This window comes from Vipera berus, assembly GCF_964194415.1.
Source record: "Vipera berus genome assembly, chromosome: 10".
Taxonomy (NCBI): domain Eukaryota; kingdom Metazoa; phylum Chordata; class Lepidosauria; order Squamata; family Viperidae; genus Vipera; species Vipera berus.
Genome location: NC_138213.1, coordinates 22,530,293 through 22,549,931, shown reverse-complemented (window position 1 = coordinate 22,549,931; position 19,639 = coordinate 22,530,293). Strand labels below are relative to the sequence as shown.

At 49.1% G+C, this 19,639-nt stretch overlaps 1 protein-coding gene across 1 annotated transcript in view; it reads right to left on the bottom strand.

The window, feature by feature from the left end:
• Positions 1–179: 179 nt before the first annotated feature.
• ST3GAL2 (ST3 beta-galactoside alpha-2,3-sialyltransferase 2) overlaps positions 180–19,639 on the bottom strand; it is a 41,177-nt gene continuing 21,717 nt past the window's right edge. Inside the window, exons 3-7 of the mRNA XM_081336044.1 lie at positions 18,232–18,425; positions 11,093–11,272; positions 8,960–9,005; positions 7,934–8,053; positions 180–4,050 (exon numbers count right to left, since the gene is read on the bottom strand). Of these exons, the coding sequence (XP_081192170.1) occupies positions 3,877–4,050; positions 7,934–8,053; positions 8,960–9,005; positions 11,093–11,272; positions 18,232–18,425 (714 nt within the window). The 3' untranslated portion in view covers positions 180–3,876. The remainder of the gene's footprint in view (positions 4,051–7,933; positions 8,054–8,959; positions 9,006–11,092; positions 11,273–18,231; positions 18,426–19,639) is intronic.

Sequence of the window (19,639 nt, the reverse complement as noted above, 5' to 3'; positions counted from 1 at the left end):
ATAGAAGAAGGGGACGACAGAGAATGAGGTGGCTGGATGGAGTCACTGAAGCAGTAGGCGTGAGCCTAGATGGACTCCAGAAGATGGTAGAGGACAGGAAGGCCTGGAGGAATGTTGTCCATAGGGTCGCGATGGGTCAGACACGACTTCGCATCTAACAACAATAACAATCCATCACAAAACTGGAAAGCAAGTATTTATTTTCAAATTCAGCATTTTTAAACCCTAAACGAAAAGGTTGTAATTTCTTCTCTTTCATGCACTGGAATAGTTTTAGGCAGACTGGATTTTTTCAATCTCTTCTGCTTTGGTAGATTAAGCTGTAAACTATTCATTTGGCCCAGCTGCAACTTCAATCCATGCTCCAAAAGTTCGTTACTCAGTGTAAACTAACACTGAAAATGAAAACATGACTCTGCCTCTGGCAGATGCTTTCAGAAAATTGTCCATGTTGCCACAGCAGCAGCAAACCCATCTTCCCTCACTCCTTCAGGGTAGGTTAAAGCAGAGCCCTTTTGGCCCAAAGGTTTATGTCAAGCAGGGGGATTATGGGTGCCTTCTGCCATACAATTAAATGAATGTATAGAAGGAATGTTGATGTTGATGCTTGGTTTAGTGCTCTTTTATGTGTGTGTCTCTGTGTGTATGCCTGTATATGCTTATGTTTGAATTTAATAAAAAGTAAAAAAGCATACTAATCAGGTTAAGAGAGATCACCACTGACCCACTTTGGAATGAACACGCTGGGTTCCATGTTTCAAGTGCAGTGGACAAAATCCGAGGCTCAGCAAAGGCAAGACCATCTAAGATAGAGGTCTTTGGGAGAGGCCATGCTGAGCTAGATGTGAGATCAGACTTGAAGAACTGCCCTGGAGGGAGGGAAGGAAAAAGGGAAAGTGAGGCTTGCAAAAGGTGTCATTCTTCTACTTGATCCACAGCTGGATTAGATGACAAACTTCAAAAAGAATATGAAATAGAAGGCCATTCCTGGAACGCTTTGCCCTGCTGTATCTTGGGCCATTTTAAGCGTCATGGCTCTGCTGACTGGGATGGTGAAAATCTTAGTAGCAAGTCAATCAACTATTCACCATAGAAAAGCAGACCTAGAATAGAATGAAATTGGAGGTGCCTTTTGGAAACAGAATCTGATCTGTGAGGAGCCAAAAGGGAAGATGTCTTTGAACTACCTATGAATATGGGAATAGTTTGGACTAAACCTTGGCTGTCCCTTGAGCACCTCATGTGGCTGTAAAAGGATCCAGGACACATGCAGCATAAACACCAGGGGCCCCCAGAAGGAAAAAGTACAGCTTTTATTTTGTGTAGCAGAACACAAAACAAATCCAGTTCTTCCAAACTGTAGCCTGTGAAGTTAAAAAATAAAAAAACGAGGGGCAGCATCACTATTTTGAAGCGTGGGCAGGTTCCAAGGCAGGAAGGAAAACAAACCCTTTGGCTGCATGATCTCCTGAGCTTGTAAGGTTTGCAAGAATCAGGCAATGACCTCAATCCCTGCCTCACGAGTCATAGTCTGAAAACAGGCCTTGGGTTTGCCTCATAGCAAGAAATGGGCAGCCAGGGCCCCCAATCTCTGGAGCTGAAGCAGCAGCTGCTTTGGCAAGGACTGTTCTGGGACAGGAAGAAGCCCAGCCTGGACCATCAGGGACCAGAACATCTCCCTACTTCAGAGCATTGCCCCTCACTCTTACACCAGGTGCGGGTCCAGTCCAAGAATTAATGGCAGCCTCAGTGCAGCCAGGCAGCCATTCTGCCAGCTGCAGAAGCCCCTGGGATTAGCCAGCCTCCCATCAGCCCATTCCATGCCATGCCGTGCCATCCAGGGACACCGGGATAAAGATGTGTGAAGAGCTATCAACAGTTCACTAAGGAAGTCTCCTGGAAAGAGTACCCAAGTGAGCTGGAGGCACTGCAATTGCAACTGATGTGGGAAGAAGTTAGCAGAAGGTTGAGGCTCACAGCCCTGATACCTCCCCAAGCCAGGGAGCACCATACCCATGTGCCCAGCTGGTACCTCAGAATCAAGGGGAAAAGAGCTCAAGGTCACAAATTCTTGTTTGTAGAATCAAAGCAATGTGACATTTGTAGGCCATCAAAAGTGCCTACTCAAGGTCAGTTCTGATGACAATGGCCACCATCTGCGGGCCCCATAGTCAGTTGACCTTTCCCCAATCTCTTTTGGGGAGAAACAGTGGTCGAGAGAAGGCAAAAAGGTCAAGGGATCCTGTGCACACTTGAAACCACCAGCTCCTTGGCTGCAGGTATCTGGCTCAAGACACCAAGCTAGAGAGTTCAGAGGGGTATCTCAGGTCACACCAAAGTGAGACTGCAATCCAGCTGCAGGAGGCATGTGAGGGTAGGGAGGGGTGGCAATTTGATTTGATGCTGTCCCAGAAGCACAAGGGCGACCCAGCACCATTGGGGAGGACACCCTCCACTTTAATATGATCATAGAAAGCTACCCTGGTGTTGGCCAGAAGTTATTGACCTGCCAGGGCTTATAGATCCCTGATTGCTACCTTTTTAGTGCTCCAAAATCATCTTGGGGAAATATTGTTAGTTATGCTTGTAACAAAAAGCCACCATTGTTGGCACAGCCACTTCATGCCGTAGAATTCAATTATCTCAAGAAAGAAAGCACTGATTTAATACTATTTGCTGGGATTGTCCTTTTGAAGAAAACTGATTATGGACAACTTGGTTTTGCCATTTGTCTACAAGATCTTAATTGCCAAAGCAACTAGGAAGTGACCCGTTTCTTGCACCCAGAGCAAGAGAAGGCAGCCGGGCTCGCTCAAGCCCCTTCTCAGCAGGCAGGAATGGAACAGACAGGAATAAATAGCATGAAGCCCTCCCCACGGCTAACAAGGTGAATGCAGGAATAAAACTGCCAGCTCTCTGCAGAATGTGGCCTAGAAAAAGTTAATCGCTTGTGGATTAAATCCTGGCAGGCATCAGGATTCTGACTCCATGTGACCCATTTGTCAACTGCCCCTTTTTCCCCTGGAGAAAGGCTGTAATCTGGAGGGGGAGCTCTCTCTCCCCTAAAGATCTTCCTTGCATCCCTGCCATGAACAGAACATGTGACCAAAACTATGTCGAGAGGAGAGAGGGAGGGAGGAGGTCTGGGCTGACAGGAACCTGCAGGATGAGATCCTGCCGTATTGGAAGGCAGGACAGAAATTAAGAGTCCACGTCACAACCTGCAGGATCTGAGTGCTTCGGCAGGATTTCTTGGTGCTCCGGGAACAAGAGCATCTACCCTCGTTCCAGACACTCCATGCCCTGAGCTAGATGTCAGTTTTCCTACAATCTCCAGAAAAGCTGCAGGCTCTTGCTGGTTTCCCCTCCCAGGTTTCTACGAGTTTATGTGCCCGGGACAAAAATACAATCCAGCCTGGCACCTCTTTGTACAAAAAAGAAAAATAACTTCCTGGGGCAAAGGCAGAAAGCTATTCTCATTTTACTGAAAAAAGACTTAAAAAAAAGAGTCTGGATGTGCCCCTTGTGGTGCTTGTTGGGAGACAAAAGGGGGTCAATCTTTAGAGCCAGACATGGGCAGAAGCACAAATGGAGGAGGAGGGGGGGGCCTGAACTGCTGCTGCTGCGGTTCTCCCTCCGTTGCTCTCGGCTGTTTCAGAGTCTCCTGAATCTCACTGGTTTGTTCTAAGGAAGGAGAAGAGCTGCTCCCTGCTTGCATCTGCTTCACTGGAACCGCCTCGGCTTTGGTGTCAGCCACTCCACTCATCTTCATCTTCTTCAAAGAAGGGCTTTGCCAAATAGTGCATCAGGTACAGCAGAACTGCCACTCCTCACCCGTCCACCGACAGCCCGACTGCCCAGCAGCAGCTGGAAACCTCAGTTGCCACGATAAACGCTGATCTTGTTCGTCTTCTCCAGGATGTCCACAATGTGAGCCTCGAAGTCTGCATCGTGCACTCCGGTTTTCCGGAACTCCCCAGCATAGCGGTTGTTCTCCCAGTAGTGGTGCCAGTTGCCGTGGCCGTCTGCCCCGAACCCAAAGACGTTCACCTGCCAGCCGGGAGACAGAGAGAAGACCCGCTCAGTGGGGGAACTCCAGGCAACCTGGATGCCATCCCGCACTTTCTACTGAAATGAGCCCAAAATTTATGGGATTAAGAAAAGACTGGTATTCTTTCCCTCGATGAACATTAGTTTCTACTCCACCCAGAACAAGAAAAAAAATGTCTGACATCACATAAAGCAATAATCTGGAGGAATAATCTGTTCTACTGCTGGGGCTCCTTCTGTGGCACACAAAAGTCAGTGCTCTTCCGGTGGCGGCACGGCGCCGGAGACAGCCCTTTCGGGCTGCCCGCGGCTCAGCTGTGTTATTTCCACCCGAAACAGCGCCGATCAGCTGTTCGGGTGGATTTGAAGCCCCCTCCTCGGGAGAAGAGGAGGGGGTGAGCCCCCAGGTAGGGGTTGAGTTCTCCGGGGCCGCCTGAGCTTAAAGCTTGGGCGGCTGAAGGATCGAACTCCCCCATAGCCTGGGTTGCTCCCAGCTGGTCAGCGTCTCTGCTCCGTGATTTCTGGAGCGGAGCCAGGCGTTTGCGACCACCCCTGCCAGAAGGAAAGACCATGGAATAAAAGGAGCAGGCAGAGCGGTACAGGAGGAAAAGGTGAAGAGGATTTTCATTGCTGCTTTCTAGCTTAATGGATTTTATGAATTTAAAAGTGAAAGTGCGTAGTAAGTGAAAGTAAAGATGGCGGCTAAACCTCCTCCAAAAGCTCTTTGGAGTGCTGGAACTTCTCCGGTGCAACAGTCATCATTGCAAGCGTTGCTTCTTCCTGATGTATTGACACCGAAGGATTTACAAGATGCTCTTGGAAAATATGCCCAGGTAATTCTGGAAGCAATGGGTGATAAATTTGCAAAGATGGAGGAGAAGTTGGAGAAATTGGAGGAGAGAATAGAAGAGAGGATGGAAGAGAAGTTCAGAGTGATGAAGGTAGACATTTTGTCTTCAGTGTATAGAGTGGCTGAATGTGTGGAAGATTTGGATGAAAAAGTGGAAGATTTGATTCAAAAAAATGCCATATTAGAAGCAAAAGTACTGGAAAATGAAGATTTAAGAGAGAAAATGGACAAAGAATTGAGTCTTGCTCAATATTACCAGATGCAGTACGCTGTTAGAATCAGAGGTTTAAAAGAGAATATTAAGGAAGATCTAAAGCAGCTGATTTCTGAGGCTTTGGAAGTAGTATTGAGTCAGCCAGCATCTGAAATAAAGGGAGGCATGGATAAAGTGTTTCGTGTGAATTCATGGATTGCCAGACAGAGAAAGCTACCTAGAGATGTGGTGGTTTATTTTGCAAAGAGGGAAATTAGAGATGAAGTTATTCAAGCTGCTTATGGTACTAAAGTCGTGATTGCTGATCAAGAAGTTTTGGTTCTAAAAGAAATTCCTCCAAAGATTTTAAGGAGAAGGAAGGATTTTACATTTTTAGTGCAAGAGCTCAAGCAACGAGATATAAGGTTCAGATGGGAGATTCCAGTTGGGTTGATGGTGATGCATGAAGGTAAAAGGTACCGTTTGGCTACTGTGATGCAGGCGCGTGATTTTTACAATAACGTTTTAAAAGCAACCCCACTATCACTTCTGGAAGCTGCAAAGGGATCTGGAGAAGGAGAACACCAAGAGGCTGAAGATGGACAGACAGAGGAGAATGGTGCTGGAGGAGATCAAGCTACAACTTCTTTGGATGATTCTAGAGAGCAGAGGGAGATGCGTGCTGCTTTAAAACGATCAAAAAAAAATAAAAGAATAAGATCAGCAGAAGTCTATGGAATTTCCAAAATGTACTTACAGCCAAGTAGTGGGAGGAGCACGGCCTAAAAAAGATAGTCCTATTTAAGCAGTGCTCCAAGAGCTTTGGGATGATATGCATGGCAACTAAATTTTTAATTTGGAACGTTAATGGACTAAATTCATCACAGAAGAGGAAGAAAGTTTTTTTTTAATATTTAAAACAATTCAAGATAGATGTTATATGTTTGCAAGAAACGCATATTAGGGTTGTGGACCAAAAGTATTTATCGAACTCAAGGTTGGGCACGCAATTTGTTGCTTCTGCAATGAATAAGAAAAATGGAGTGGTTGTTTATCTTAAAAGTGCTTTAACAGTGGACTTAATTGAAGCAGATAAGCATGGAAGATACGTTATGATAGACTTGCTACTAGTAGGTAAAAAGATGCTTTTAGTTGGATTATATGCTCCTAATTAACAACAAATTGACTTTTTTAGTTTATTTCATACAAAGTTTACCCAGTTGGATTATAAAATTTTTATTTTTATGGGGGATTGGAATGGTGTTTTGGATGTACAGATGGACAAGGCTGGAGCTTTTAAGCGCGGCCCAAGTCATGCTAGACTGTCTAAATCCTTTTTTGAAATGAAGGATGACTTGGAACTGCGAGATATTTGGCGTGAAAGACATTCGCATGAAAAGGATTATACTTTTTTTTTCTGACAGACATCAATTTTTTTTCAGGATCGATTTTATTTTGTTGACAAATGACTTTTTTTTAAGGATTAAGAAGGTGAAGATATGTGTAAGAACTATTTCTGATCATAGCCTAGTTTGGCTAGAGATTTATAAGGACAATAGAGATAGGCGCTCGTGGCGCGTAGATGAGAATTTGTTTAGAAACCAGAGAAATGTGGAAGAATGTAAACAGCGGATGAAGGGTTTTTTTTTTTAAATTAATATGAATAAGGGCACCTCTATGGATATGGTTTGGGATGCTAGCAAGGCCTATTTGAGAGGGGTGTTGATATATATGAACAATAAACATAGATGTGCTGTGGAAGCTAGGAGGGAAGAATTGGGGAATGAAATAAAGGGAAAAGAAAAGGCTTGGATTTTGAATTTAGAGGTTGTGAAGTCTAAGGAGGCTATTAAACTGTTAAGAGGAATGGATTGAGTATATCCAGAACAAATATGGGATTAAGAAGTTTTAGGTAGTATTTGAATAAGTCTTCCTTTCTTTTTTTTTTCTTTCTGTTTTTTTTATATATATTCTATATTAATAGTGTTTGTAGTTATCCTATGTGAGCTAGAGAGTGATAGATTTTAGAGTCTATGGTTGTTAGCATATGGTTGTTTATGATTCTTTTTTTTGTTTTTTATACCTTGTACTTAGCTCTGGGAAGTCGGGGGGGTGGGTGGGTGGGGAGGGGGGGAGGGGTAAGGAGGGAGGGATAGGGGAGGGGTAGGGGGGACTGTCAAAGATAAAATGTATGATAAAACTTTTCAATAAAAAAAAAAGTCAGTGCTAATTCTGTCTCCCTCTTGATTATTTGGCCAACACTCCCACTTTCAGCTTTCTTCCAAAGCAGGTTTTGAGTGGCATCCAAAGGATTCCCACTCACCAGTCCAACACACACACAAACACACACACACACAGTATTCAAGAATGACAACACTGAGTTCAAGCTTCATGGAGTCAGAAAGGACTTCAGAGATGATCAGGGGCAATGCCAGATCCTTGACTAATGGCTGCTCGGCCTCTGCTTGAGCATCTCTATCCCAGCTGCTATCCCAATAACCACCCTAGTTCTTCTTTCCCGTGGCTTTAGTGATTCATCCTGGTTCATTATCCCACCTTTCCTGCCCCTTCATCCAGATCCTTCACTGATATACGACCAGCCCAAAGCCCAAGACATTAGCTGGGTGTTCAGGGGATAGCCTACTCTTCTACTTTGCTTCCCGTTTCTGAGAATAGGCTACAACTCAGCCCCCTTTCTGCACATCCCATGTCTAAGGAAGAAAATAGAACTAAAACTCTCGGTTTTCAAAATTCAAAACTGAAGTATATGCATCATTTAATCAGCAGGAATGCTGCTGTTACTCCCACTAGGACAACTTACTTGGCCTATCAAAACTGACCTCATCGCAAACATGCAGGGCGAAAAACAGCACCAACATGCCTGTGGAGGGATAGCGGCCATGGTGCTCTGTCCAACGGTCATGGATATATTTGAAGAATGCTGGATTGTAGATCTGAACCTAAAGGCAATAAACCAAATGAGTAGTCAAGATGAGGCTTTTTGCTTAGCAAGCCCAATTTCAGGTCTCTGGGTGACAATAGTTCACGGAGAAGCCCCAACAGAGATTCACAGGGCACAACTAAAACTGTTTTCAGGTTTGGCGGAATCTACTAGTCCAAATACTAAAATACCAAATACAGAAAATGTTTATGCATAAGATAAAAATAACATTGCTAAACCTACACATAAGTTGTAAAAATAATCCCAGCAATTGAAGCAGGATGTATATATAATAGGCGAGACTCAAGGACCATGCCTGGTTTGGGAGGTCATGTGGAGTTCCCCAAAATAGTGGGGCAGAGGCCCATCGTGTGAAGCTTTACAGCATAAAATCAGAACATTGAGGCTTAAGAGGTTTTTCTGCCCTCTGATCCTCACCGAACCCTCAAAACTATCGGAACGTCTCAGATCTTTGGCCCAACCCATTCAGGCAGGGTCAGGGCACCAAGGGCACACAGCCCTGGGCCAGGCTTTCTGCAACCACTAAGTACTTTAAAACAAGTAAAATCAAACATGAATGACTTACCATTCCCAGGGGCCATCCAGCCCGATCCTCTGCTAAATGCAGGAGTACAAATCAAAGGCTAATTGGCAAAATCTGCCTGTGTGTGGTTTATCCATCCCCCCCCTTCTATCTGCTGAAGGCATGCAGAGCCAATCAAGGGGCAGCTTGGGCAAGCTTTCTTCACTTGGGCACTGGGAAGCTTGGGGGGGGGGGTTGGAGTTGGCACTCTATCATTATTTTGTGTGTTTTCTCATATACTGTTTTCCTTCCCTTAATTTTGAGTAACCCAGGGGATACAGCACATCATGGCGAATATATAAATGTTGAAAGAAATGGGTAAATAAACTGTACCTAACTTACCCTCTCTTTGTCCACCCGGAGGAACGGCTTCACTGGTGCGTAAGTACTACAAGAGGCATGGGAGAGAACAAGCAAGGCATCAAGGGTCCTGTGGTGTGAAACAAAGAAGGCCACCTGCGCTCCTCCTGCTCCGGGGGTAGCAGGGAGGGAGAGGGCTGGAAGATCTGGGCCACTTCAGAAGTGAAATAGGCAAAGATGGCAGATGCCTCCCCCAGCCAGGATCAGCTGCTTCTGCCCCAGCACAGCAACAAGATACCTAACCCTCACCCTACCCCTCAGGGCACAGGGCCTCCTCAAGTATGTAAAGGAGAATTTTACTCAGAGGGATTCTAAGAGTTAACCTGGAGATAAGATGGGCGGCCTATGCATCCATCACCATGGACTGAGGTATCATCAATATGCTGTTGATACCCAGCTGTACATCTCAGTCCTGGTGGGTTAAGTGATGCCGTGACCTACCTCCCTCTCGCAGTGCCTGGAGGCTGTTGGGGCTGGATGGCAAGACTGAGTGGCTCTGGGTTTGGGGTTCTTTGGCTCATGGAGAATTGCCACCTTTGGTCTTGGATGGGGTGGCACTGCCCCCAAAGAGACCCTGTGCGTAATGTGGGGATTCTCCTGGATTCGTGACTCCTGCTCGAACAGCGGGTGGCAGTTGTGGCCAGGAAGACCTTTGTGCAACTGTGGTTTGTGCACCAGTTACACCATTTCCTGTACCAACAATCCCTACCCATGATCAATCATGCCCTACTCACCTCCTTTCTTGACTATTGCAATGCGCTCTACATGGGGATGCCCCTGAAAAGCATCCGGAAGCTCCAGTTGGTGCAAATGCAGCGGCCCGCATGGTTTTATACAGACCTCGGTGTACACGTTATCATTTCTCCTGCAGGAGCTACATTGGTTGCTGATTTGCTTCTGAGTGCAATTCACCTTTAAAACCTTTCATGGCTTGGGACCAGGTTATCTGAGGGACCATCTCTTGCCAGTCATATCTACCCAACCTACTAGAGCTGGGAGGCAAGGAATGTTGCGGGTCCCGTCCCCTAAGGAGGTACATCTGGTGGGACCCAGAAGGGCCTTCCCCATGGTGGCTCCCTCTCTCTGGAACATCATCCCTCTGGATATTAGACTGGTCCCCACTCTGACCCTCTTTTGGAAAGTCGTGAAGAGCTGGTTCTGCCAGTGGGCCTGGGGGGCACAGAGCAGGACGGAGCCCATTAAATGGCTGGTATGAATGTGTGTTGTCACCAGAGTGGGGGGGTTATTATTATTTTTCTTTTATTATTTCTTTCATATTGTGCTTTGATGTCCTGTAAGCTGCCTTGAGTCGCCACGTGCGAGTGGGCGGCAATATAAATTTTCTAAATAAATAAATACATTTTATAAATAAATAAAGAGACAAGCACTGGCACGAGTGATCCCCAAAGCAGCAGGCCAGGTGGAAGAATCAGAGGGGGCTGGAGCTTATCTGGCCTAGCCAGGCTCTCTCCGATAGAGAGAGGAGGAGAGAAACCTCTCCTAGGCACACGTAGAGGAGTTAAAGAGAGGGGCTCTCGTGCTCCTCAGCCCTTCCTGGGCAGGGTCTTTGTTACTTCTACTAGCATGGCTGCTTGCTTGCCAAGCAGCTCCGGGCAGCTTATCAAGGACTTTCTAATATAAAATAAGATAACTAAATACACCCTGTCAGGACAAATCAGACCTCCAATAAGGTAGGCTCATACAATATTTGGACCCAGGACACAGGAGGAAAACAGGTTTTGAGTCCTTCTTAAAGGCCGCCAGGGTTGGCGCCATTGGAGTCCTGGGCTGGACGTTGCTCAGGGCAGCTCAGAGAAGGCACGGCTTTGGCCTCCCATAAGAGACACAGAGCACGGCAATAGCATCGGACCTTGCAGGATGACAGTAACTGGAGATAGAGAACCCCCCTGGGTGACCACCAGTATCATAAATTGCACCTGGAAGCCTGCAGCACAGGGAGTGGTAACAATACAGGGGAGTTTGGAAGAACTGCCAGCCAAGGCAGCTACAGTAAATCAGGTCTCCTTTGAAAAGAGGTGAAAAGGAGGAGGATAGATCCTTCCCCAAAGAACCAGCTCCCCACTCCTCAAATCAGCTTCCCTCAGGGATACGTACAATCGGATCTGGCCTGTTGAGAGGGCGCTGGCGATCCATAGCAGGTCCAAGGCTTTGAAGGGCACCAGAACAAAACTGACATTGGCAGGCAGGTTCTTGGCACTCTCGGGGTACATGAAGTGGTGGGTTGTCCTGCTCCCAACATCTGCCTCAAAGCCCACTGTAGGTGCCTGGTTTATTCTGTAGAAAGGAAAGGGATGTTTCACACCTTGATTCTTGAAGAAGGAGGAATCTTCCTCCCCCACAAGACTGTCCATTTCTTCTGCTTACTCCTGAGAAAGCAGAGGAAGCAGATTCTTTTTTGTCACCAAGATCATGGAGTGCACAGCAACGACATAACACATCGCGCTAGAGGGATCAAGGTTGGAATTTTCCACCTTCCCATACTTTGAGAGGTTTGGCTATAAAATTTAGCTAAGTATGTCCCAAAGGTGCTTTTCCAAAAGGCAACTGGGCTTACTTGTTTTTCTTCTTCTTGAAAATGTTTCGCCTCTCATCCAAGAAGCTTCTTCAGTGAACCCAAAAGGCTTCTTGGATGAAGGGGGGGAAAAACAGTCCAGTTGCCTTTTGAAAAAGCACCTTTGAGACAACCATGAGAATCTTCAGAGACGTATGTTTTCCCCATGATTTCCTAAAAAAAAAAGGAACATGTCACACTTTGGCGGTCAGTCTTAACCCTGAAATAACCTTATTTCATATTTTAATTAAGTAATTTCTTGAAAGGCTTACCTAAATTGTAGAGTTAGCAAATGGGGAGCCCCAAGGATGAGTGCTGGGTTCTCCGACATGATATAATTAATGGCTTGGATGAGGAACTGGAAGGGGAATGCTTATCACATTTTCAAATAATATAAAATTGGGTGAGATGCTTAATTTCTTAGAAAACCAAAATAAAATTGATTCTGATGGCTGGAAAAATAAGTTAAAAATCATTGACTGAAATTTAACAGAAACAAGTGCAAGTAAACAAGTTCTTTATTTGGAACTCTGGCTGATGATAAGCTGAATGTTTCATGTTGAAACAAATTACACCACCAAAAGAGGTTGAGAAGAACATCTAAAGGCTCCAAAGAGCTAGGAAAGAAAGCAAGTGTGTGAGGCACAGGAGATGCGGGTTCATCTATTCTTCCAACAGATGGACATCACCCAAGGCTGGAGGGGAGGATGCTGGGGATGGTGTGATCAAGGAACTTTGGTCTTCAGGAAAAGTCTGTTTTATGATTTTCACTTATGGTTCTTGCTTGGCTTGCTGCCTCCTTTCTAGAAAAGGCAGATAGTTTATTTTCTGCTAGTTCCCTTCCTGAATCTCATGTATGAATGCATGCTGGTGAATGCCACAACCCTGGATTAGACTCGTGGCATACTGTTGAAGTTTGCAGGTGCTGTTAGACAGATGTATGTAACAAATTGTACTGATCAGCTTGGTTCACAACTCTGCTGCCTTCAGTCAGAACTTGTTCTGAACCAGCCTGCTACCGGCCTTGCAATAAGGCAAACCCCTGTTCAAACAGTAGAGACTGGAGAGCGTCTGAGGCTGGAAAGCGTCTACCAAGATTTATTACTCAAATAACAGAACAAGAAACAAAAACACTGGAACTTGAATCCTCAAACGGAAGGGTTGCTTTCAGCAACCAGCCCTTCCCCAAACACTCCTTTTATTTAGAGATCAGGGCGTGGCCTCCCTGTGCCTCCTCCCGAGGAGTCCCACAGCCTTTCTCTGTTTGGTCCTGCTCGACTGCCTCCTGCGTCGGGCGTCCTTGAACAGGGCCAGCTGTGGGTCATCATCCTCCGCACTATCGGGCTCACGCAGCTGAGAAGAGGGCCCCGGCTGGGGGCTCTGCGAAGCCTCCAAACCATCATCAGCCGGTTCGTCTTCCACACACACCTCCTCCCCCTCATCTGAGTCATCCGAGACATCTGAGCCGGCTGCCGGACCCACAGGCTGGCCCTGAGTCACAACACTATCCCGCACCGCAGGGCCCTTCCCCCGGGGCTGCCGATCCGGATGCGGTCGGGATGGGAATTGTTCGTGAAAAGCAGTCACCAACGCAGGGGCATGAACGGCGGTCGCGTCTTCCCATGTGAAGTCCTCCGGCCCGTACCCTTTCCACTCGATTAGGTACTGGAAGCGACCTTTCAGCCAACGGGAGTCCCTGATGCTGGCGACCTCGTACTCAGGGGTGCTGCCTCCATCACGAGGTCCTGATGGGGGAGGTTCCGCTTGGCGAAGTGGACAAGCCGGTTGTTCGGGGACCAACAAGGACCGATGGAAGACGGGGTGCACGCGCAGGGAACGTGGCAGAGTTAAACGATAGGCGACCGGATTGATGACGGCCTCGACTGGGAACGGTCCAAGGTAACGGTGGTCCAGCTTCCTCGCCGGCCGTGTGGATGGTAGGTTCCTGGTGGACAGCCAGACCCGATCCCCCACCGATAGTGGAGGCGTATCCCTTCTCGACCGATCGGCGAACCTCTTGTAGTCGGCCTTGGCCTTCTCCAGCTGCCGTCGCACCAACCGATGGATCGCCTGTAACTCCGCCATGAAGTCGTTCGCTGCCGGCTCCGGTGAGTCCACGGGAGAAAGGGGGAAAAACCGGGGGTGATAACCCACATTGGCCAAGAACGGTGTCATCTGCGTGGAGGTGTGCTGCGAGTTGTTAAAGGCAAACTCGGCTATGGCCAAATAGTCCACCCAATTGTCCTGCTGCAAGTTGACGTAGCAGCGCAGATACTGCTCTAAGATACCGATGACCTTCTCGGTACCCCCGTCAGTTTGAGGATGATGCGCGGACGAGAGGCAAACCTTAATGTCCAACGCACGCATCAACTCCTGCCAGAAGCGGGCTGTAAACTGGGCCCCCCTATCGGAGACGACTCTATCGGGAAGGCCGTGCAGCCGGAACACCTGTTGGATGAACATGCGACTAGTGGCGCGAGCTGACGGTAAGCCGCGACAGGGGATGAAGTGCGCCATCTTGGTCAGCATGTCCACCACCACAAACACTGTCGTGAAGCCGGAGGATGGGGGTAGATCCGTCAAAAAGTCCATGGACATAGCCCCCCAGGGTCTCTTGGGTGTTGGCAAAGGCTGCAGTAAACCAGGCGGGGCCCCTGTCGCTGACTTGGCCTGCCTGCATGGGATGCAGGAGGTGACATAAGACTGGACGTCGTGTCGGACTCGGGGCCACCAGAAGGTACGGGAGACCAGGTTCAGAGTCTTGAACAGGCCAAAATGCCCCGCAGCCGGGTTATCATGACACTGGCTGAGGACGAGTCCCCTGAGTGGCCCTCCCGGAACATAGAGCCGGTCACGATAATACAGAAGTCCATCCGTGACCGACCAAGGCGAATCTGGCCCCACCTCTTCCTTCCGCTGAGCCACCCACGCCTCCTGCTGCTGTGCCTCCCGGATCCGAGCCCGTATATCAACCGGCTCCCGCACCGCAGCAAAAGACTCGACGGGGATCACTGTCCTGGGCAGAAGCTTGTCTTCCACTCGGGTGTATTCGGGCTTCCTGGACAGAGCATCCGCTCTCTGATTGTGGCCGCTTGGTATGTACCGCACCCGGAAGTCAAACCTCGCAAAGAAAAGGGACCACCGGATCTGGCGTTGGTTCAAATTCCGAGCGGTCTGCAGGCTTTCCAGATTCTTGTGGTCCGTCCGGACCTCGATTTGATGCCGCGCTCCCTCCAGATGATGCCTCCAAGCCTCGAACGCCGCCTTGATGGCCAGCAGCTCCTTCTCCCAGATGGTATAGTTGCGCTCCGAGGGGTTCAATTTCCGAGAGTGATACGCGCAAGGGAAAAGGGTACCGCTGGGCGTCGTTGCCTGGAGTAACACGGCCCCAATGGCAATGTCGGAGGCGTCCGCCTCCACGACAAACGGCCGTTGTGGGTCGGGATGCTTCAAGATGGGCTCCTTCATGAAGGCGTCCTTCAAAGCCTGGAACGCCTGTTGTTCGGGGGCGTTCCACTGGAACCGAGTCTTCTTCTGCAGAAGCCGGGTGAGGGGGGCTGTCAAGGCAGCAAAGCCAGGGATGAATGTTCGATAGTAGTTGGCAAATCCAAGAAGTCGCTGAACATCCTTCACGCGACGCGGGGGTTGCCAACTCTGCAACGACTCAACTTTACTCGGCTCCATGGCGATGCCCTCAGGAGAAATGCGGTGACCCAGGAAATCGATGGTCACCTGGTAGAACTGGCACTTCTCCAACTTGGCAAACAGCCGATGTTTCCGGAGGCGCTGCAGGACCTGACGGAGATGCTGATGATGCGCTTCACGCGACGGGGAGTAAATCAGGATGTCGTCCAGATAGATCACGACAAACTGGTCCAACAGATCCCGAAAGATGTCGTTCATAAAATGCTGAAACACAGCGGGGGCGTTGGTCAGGCCAAACGGCATCACCGTGTACTCGAAATGTCCATAGCGAGTACCAAACGCCGTCTTCCACTCATCACCCGGCCGAACCCTGACGAGGTTGTAAGCTCCACGCAGGTCCAGTTTCGTGAAGATCTTAGCCTCCCGGAGTCGGTCCAAGAGCTCGGGGATGAGGGGCAGCGGGTAACGGTTACGCACCGTGATGGCGTTGAGTTTCCGGTAGTCACAGCAAAGCCGTAACTCGCCCGACTTCTTTTTGACGAAGAGCACGGGCGCAGACACTGGCGAGGACGAGGGCCGGATGAAACCACGAGCCAAATTCTTTGTCAGGAAGTCCCGCAATGCAGCCAACTCGGGCTCCGACATGGAATACAAACGCCCCACTGGGAGAGGCGCATCAGGGACTAGATCAATGGAGCAGTCATAGGGCCTGTGCGGGGGTAATTGATCCGCCTCTGACTCGCTGAACACATCAGCAAAGTCGGACAGTTCGGGAGGCAAGGAAACCCCTGGGGATCCCTCCACCTGGCCGACACAGATATGGCGGGTGTGGTCCACGCACTGCAAACTTGGGAAGGTGACCAAGTTCTGAGACCAATAGATCTGTGGATCATGCGCCCGGAGCCACGCCAGTCCCAAGACCACGGGGAAGTGCAGATCCGAAGTGATGTAGAACTGAATGGCCTCCACATGGGAACTGATGGCCATACACACTGGTTGCGTGGCGGCCGTAATAGGCCCGGACAGGAGCACTCGACCATCGATAGTCTCCACTAGCATGGGCGGATCCACCGGACACTGGGGAACAGCCCATTTGGCCACAAAGGCCGAGTCCATAAAGTTTGTGGTAGCCCCAGAGTCAATTAAGGCATGGACCGGAATCCCCTCTGGCTTGCCAGGAAAGATCAGACGTGCCTCCAAAATCAAATGCCGTGGAGGTTCACAGGCACCGTCGGAACGGCGTCGCTCGGTGTGGTCGTTGTGGGTCGCCCGATCTATCACACCGTCTAGATCGGGCTTGGGCCGTTTCCCGACAGCAAAGTAGGGGACTTTCTCGGGGCAGGCTTGGTCACTGATGCCCGCTGACGCTTCTTTGGGCAAGAAGCAGCCAAATGTCCAGGGTCCCCACAGTAAAAACACAACCCCTCCGATCGTCGTCTGTCCATTTCCGTCACCGATAGACGGGACCTGGCGGCACCCAGCTCCATTGGCTCCTCCCTCTGGGCTGGGGGCTCACGCACAACAGGGGCGGCAGGGGTCTGTGGGGTGGCACGGCGACTCTTTCGCTGCTGCAGCCGGGCATCGATCCGCAGACAAAGATGGATCAGCCCATTCAGGTCTGAGGGAATGTCCACGCGGGCCAGCTCATCCAACATCTCCTCCGACAAGCCATCCTGGAAGGCATCCACGAGCGCAGCCTCATTCCAGGCGGAATCCTGGCTAAGCAGCCGGAAATCGCTGATATAGGCCTGTAGGGGGCGCTGACCCTGCCTCAGAGCTTTCAGGCGTCGGGTGGCAGTCTGCGCCTTAATTGGGTCCTCGTACATGAGGCGCATATGGTCACAAAACCCCCCAAAGTTATCCAACAAAGGGCTAGGTTGTGCCAGCAGAGGCGTGCCCCAACGAGCTGCATCCGACAGAAGGCTTAACACGAATCCCACCTTATCCCGGTCAGTGGGGAAATCAGCTGCTCTCACGCTGATAAAAAGCTGGCATTGTCCCAGGAAGGCAGGAAACAGTTCTGGATTGCCAGCAAATTTATCCGGCATAGCTATCTGACATTTCCTCCTGGGTGGGGGTGCAGCATGTACCTGAGCTTGCAGTTGAGCCACCTGAGCTGCCAGCAAAGTGAGTTGCTGGGTGAGCTGAGCATTCTCGGCACGAAGCTGCTCCATCGTAGTAGTAAGGGGTGGGAGGCTGAAAGCAAACTGTTCTGAACCAGCCTGCTACCGGCCTTGCAATAAGGCAAACCCCTGTTCAAACAGTAGAGACTGGAGAGTGTCTGAGGCTGGAAAGCGTCTACCAAGATTTATTACTCAAATAACAGAACAAGAAACAAAAACACTGGAACTTGAATCCTCAAACGGAAGGGTTGCTTTCAGCAACCAGCCCTTCCCCAAACACTCCTTTTATTTAGAGATCAGGGCGTGGCCTCCCTGTGCCTCCTCCCGAGGAGTCCCACAGCCTTTCTCTGTTTGGTCCTGCTCGACTGCCTCCTGCGTCGGGCGTCCTTGAACAGGGCCAGCTGTGGGTCATCATCCTCCGCACTATCGGGCTCACGCAGCTGAGAAGAGGGCCCCAGCTGGGGGCTCTGCGAAGCCTCCAAACCATCATCAGCCGGTTCGTCTTCCACACACTCCTCCTCCCCCTCATCTGAGTCATCCGAGACATCTGAGCTGGCTGCCGGACCCACAGGCTGGCCCTGAGTCACAACAGAACTGTACAGGAGCAGCTATCATACACAGTGACCTATTTGGAAAATCAAATCTGCTAAGAGAGTTGGCCCAATCTAATTGAAGGCGACAAACATTTAACCATCCTGCTCGGCTTAGGATGAAACACTCAGAAAACTTTCTGAGGACCCAATTCTGTTCCTGTTTTATTTGGATCAATACATTTTTAGATAAATTCACATTTAATATTAGAGTGCAAAGAAAGTGGTGGCAAATATCTCCCTTGCGCAGGTTGCTGACTTGCAGTCCCTTGCCAGAGTTTTCAGCTCCTTTCTGCTCCTCCCCTCCCCCACTTCACTCCTCACCTCATGACAAAGTCGTGCCCATTGATGTCTTGGCCGTAGCTGGAGCCGCGCAAGTTCCCAGAGTTGCCCACAACAGCACAGCGCCGGCAGGACGGGGACTCCCGGGACCTGTATGGATCCTCTCCGGGAACAATCTGGAAGAGCTTGCTCAGCACTTCGTGAAGGTTGTGGGACTTGAACTGGGGCTGCAGCATCTGTAAAAGAAGTGAGACCATTTGCAGCAGCTGAAAAGATCTGGAGGGCTTCTATAACAGGCATAGATTTGCTGTGAAGTGCTCTCAACTCAGCCCCATGAACATTAGATGAATATGGGCTACAATACTTCAAGAAGCCTCTGCTTCCTTGGATCAAGAAAAGAAAAGATGGGGTACGCCAAATGTCCTAGGTAATTCTACTCTGGGATAGTGAGGTTGGCCCCAGACCCAGGACCAGATGGGCATCTAAGGGCCTGTAGAAGTAGGAGCAGGACCGGTGGACAAGGATTGCCCTCTTCTGGCAGAGAAAGAGAAGAGCCACATTTCACCCAATCAGCATCCCAAAGTCCAATGGATCCTTTTCCTCTTTTGCCCCTACAGAGGCCGCAGAGATGGCCACTAAGAGAAGAAGAACCTCTCCTCGGAGGCCCACCAGAGTTCTGCACCTGGGCAGCATATTGATATTAAGAGGCAGAGCTAGAAACAGGCAGCCTGCAAAGTTGTGTGTGTGTGTGTGTGTGTGTGTGTGAGAGAGAGAGAGAGAGAGAGAGAGAGAAAGAGAGAGAGAGAGAGAGAGAGGGAGGGAGGGAGGGAGGGAGGGAGGGAGGGAGGGGACATGGTATAGTCTCCTGCAATGAGGTAGGCTTAGCGTAAAAACACCACATCTTGGACAACAAACACAGCAAAGTTTAGGCCTCTCACAACAAAAGTTTGTAGAACATTCTAGAATATCACAACAAGACTCCTTCCTTCCTAGTCCTGTTGTGAAGTTCTGGACATTTGCACCTTTCCAGCCTAAGAACAAAGGCTGCCTCTACAACCATCGCCAGAGGCTGGTGCTCCGGCTTTTCTCCTCCAAGGAGGTACCCAAAATACACACAACCCTTTTGAAGGCATAAGACACCTGCCTTCCTCCTGCCTGGCATTTCACCAATTTTCCAGAATTCCTCAAAAATAAGAAGCCAGGCCAGACCATCAGGAAGTAAGGCGATGCCTCTGGGCCCAGAAGTAGGAGCTTATTTAAAGTTATCAAGTATTCTGTTACCAAGCCTGAGTCCCAAAGTCATCCTGTTGAACCCAATGTTGATGAAGCTTGTTATTTGTCAAAGCTACATCTGACAAAAGTTGTCATGTAATAAAACAGACTAATCTGATCTAACCATTATAACTGCAACCATGCTCTTCTAGTTGAGATTGACTACTAAATGCTTAGA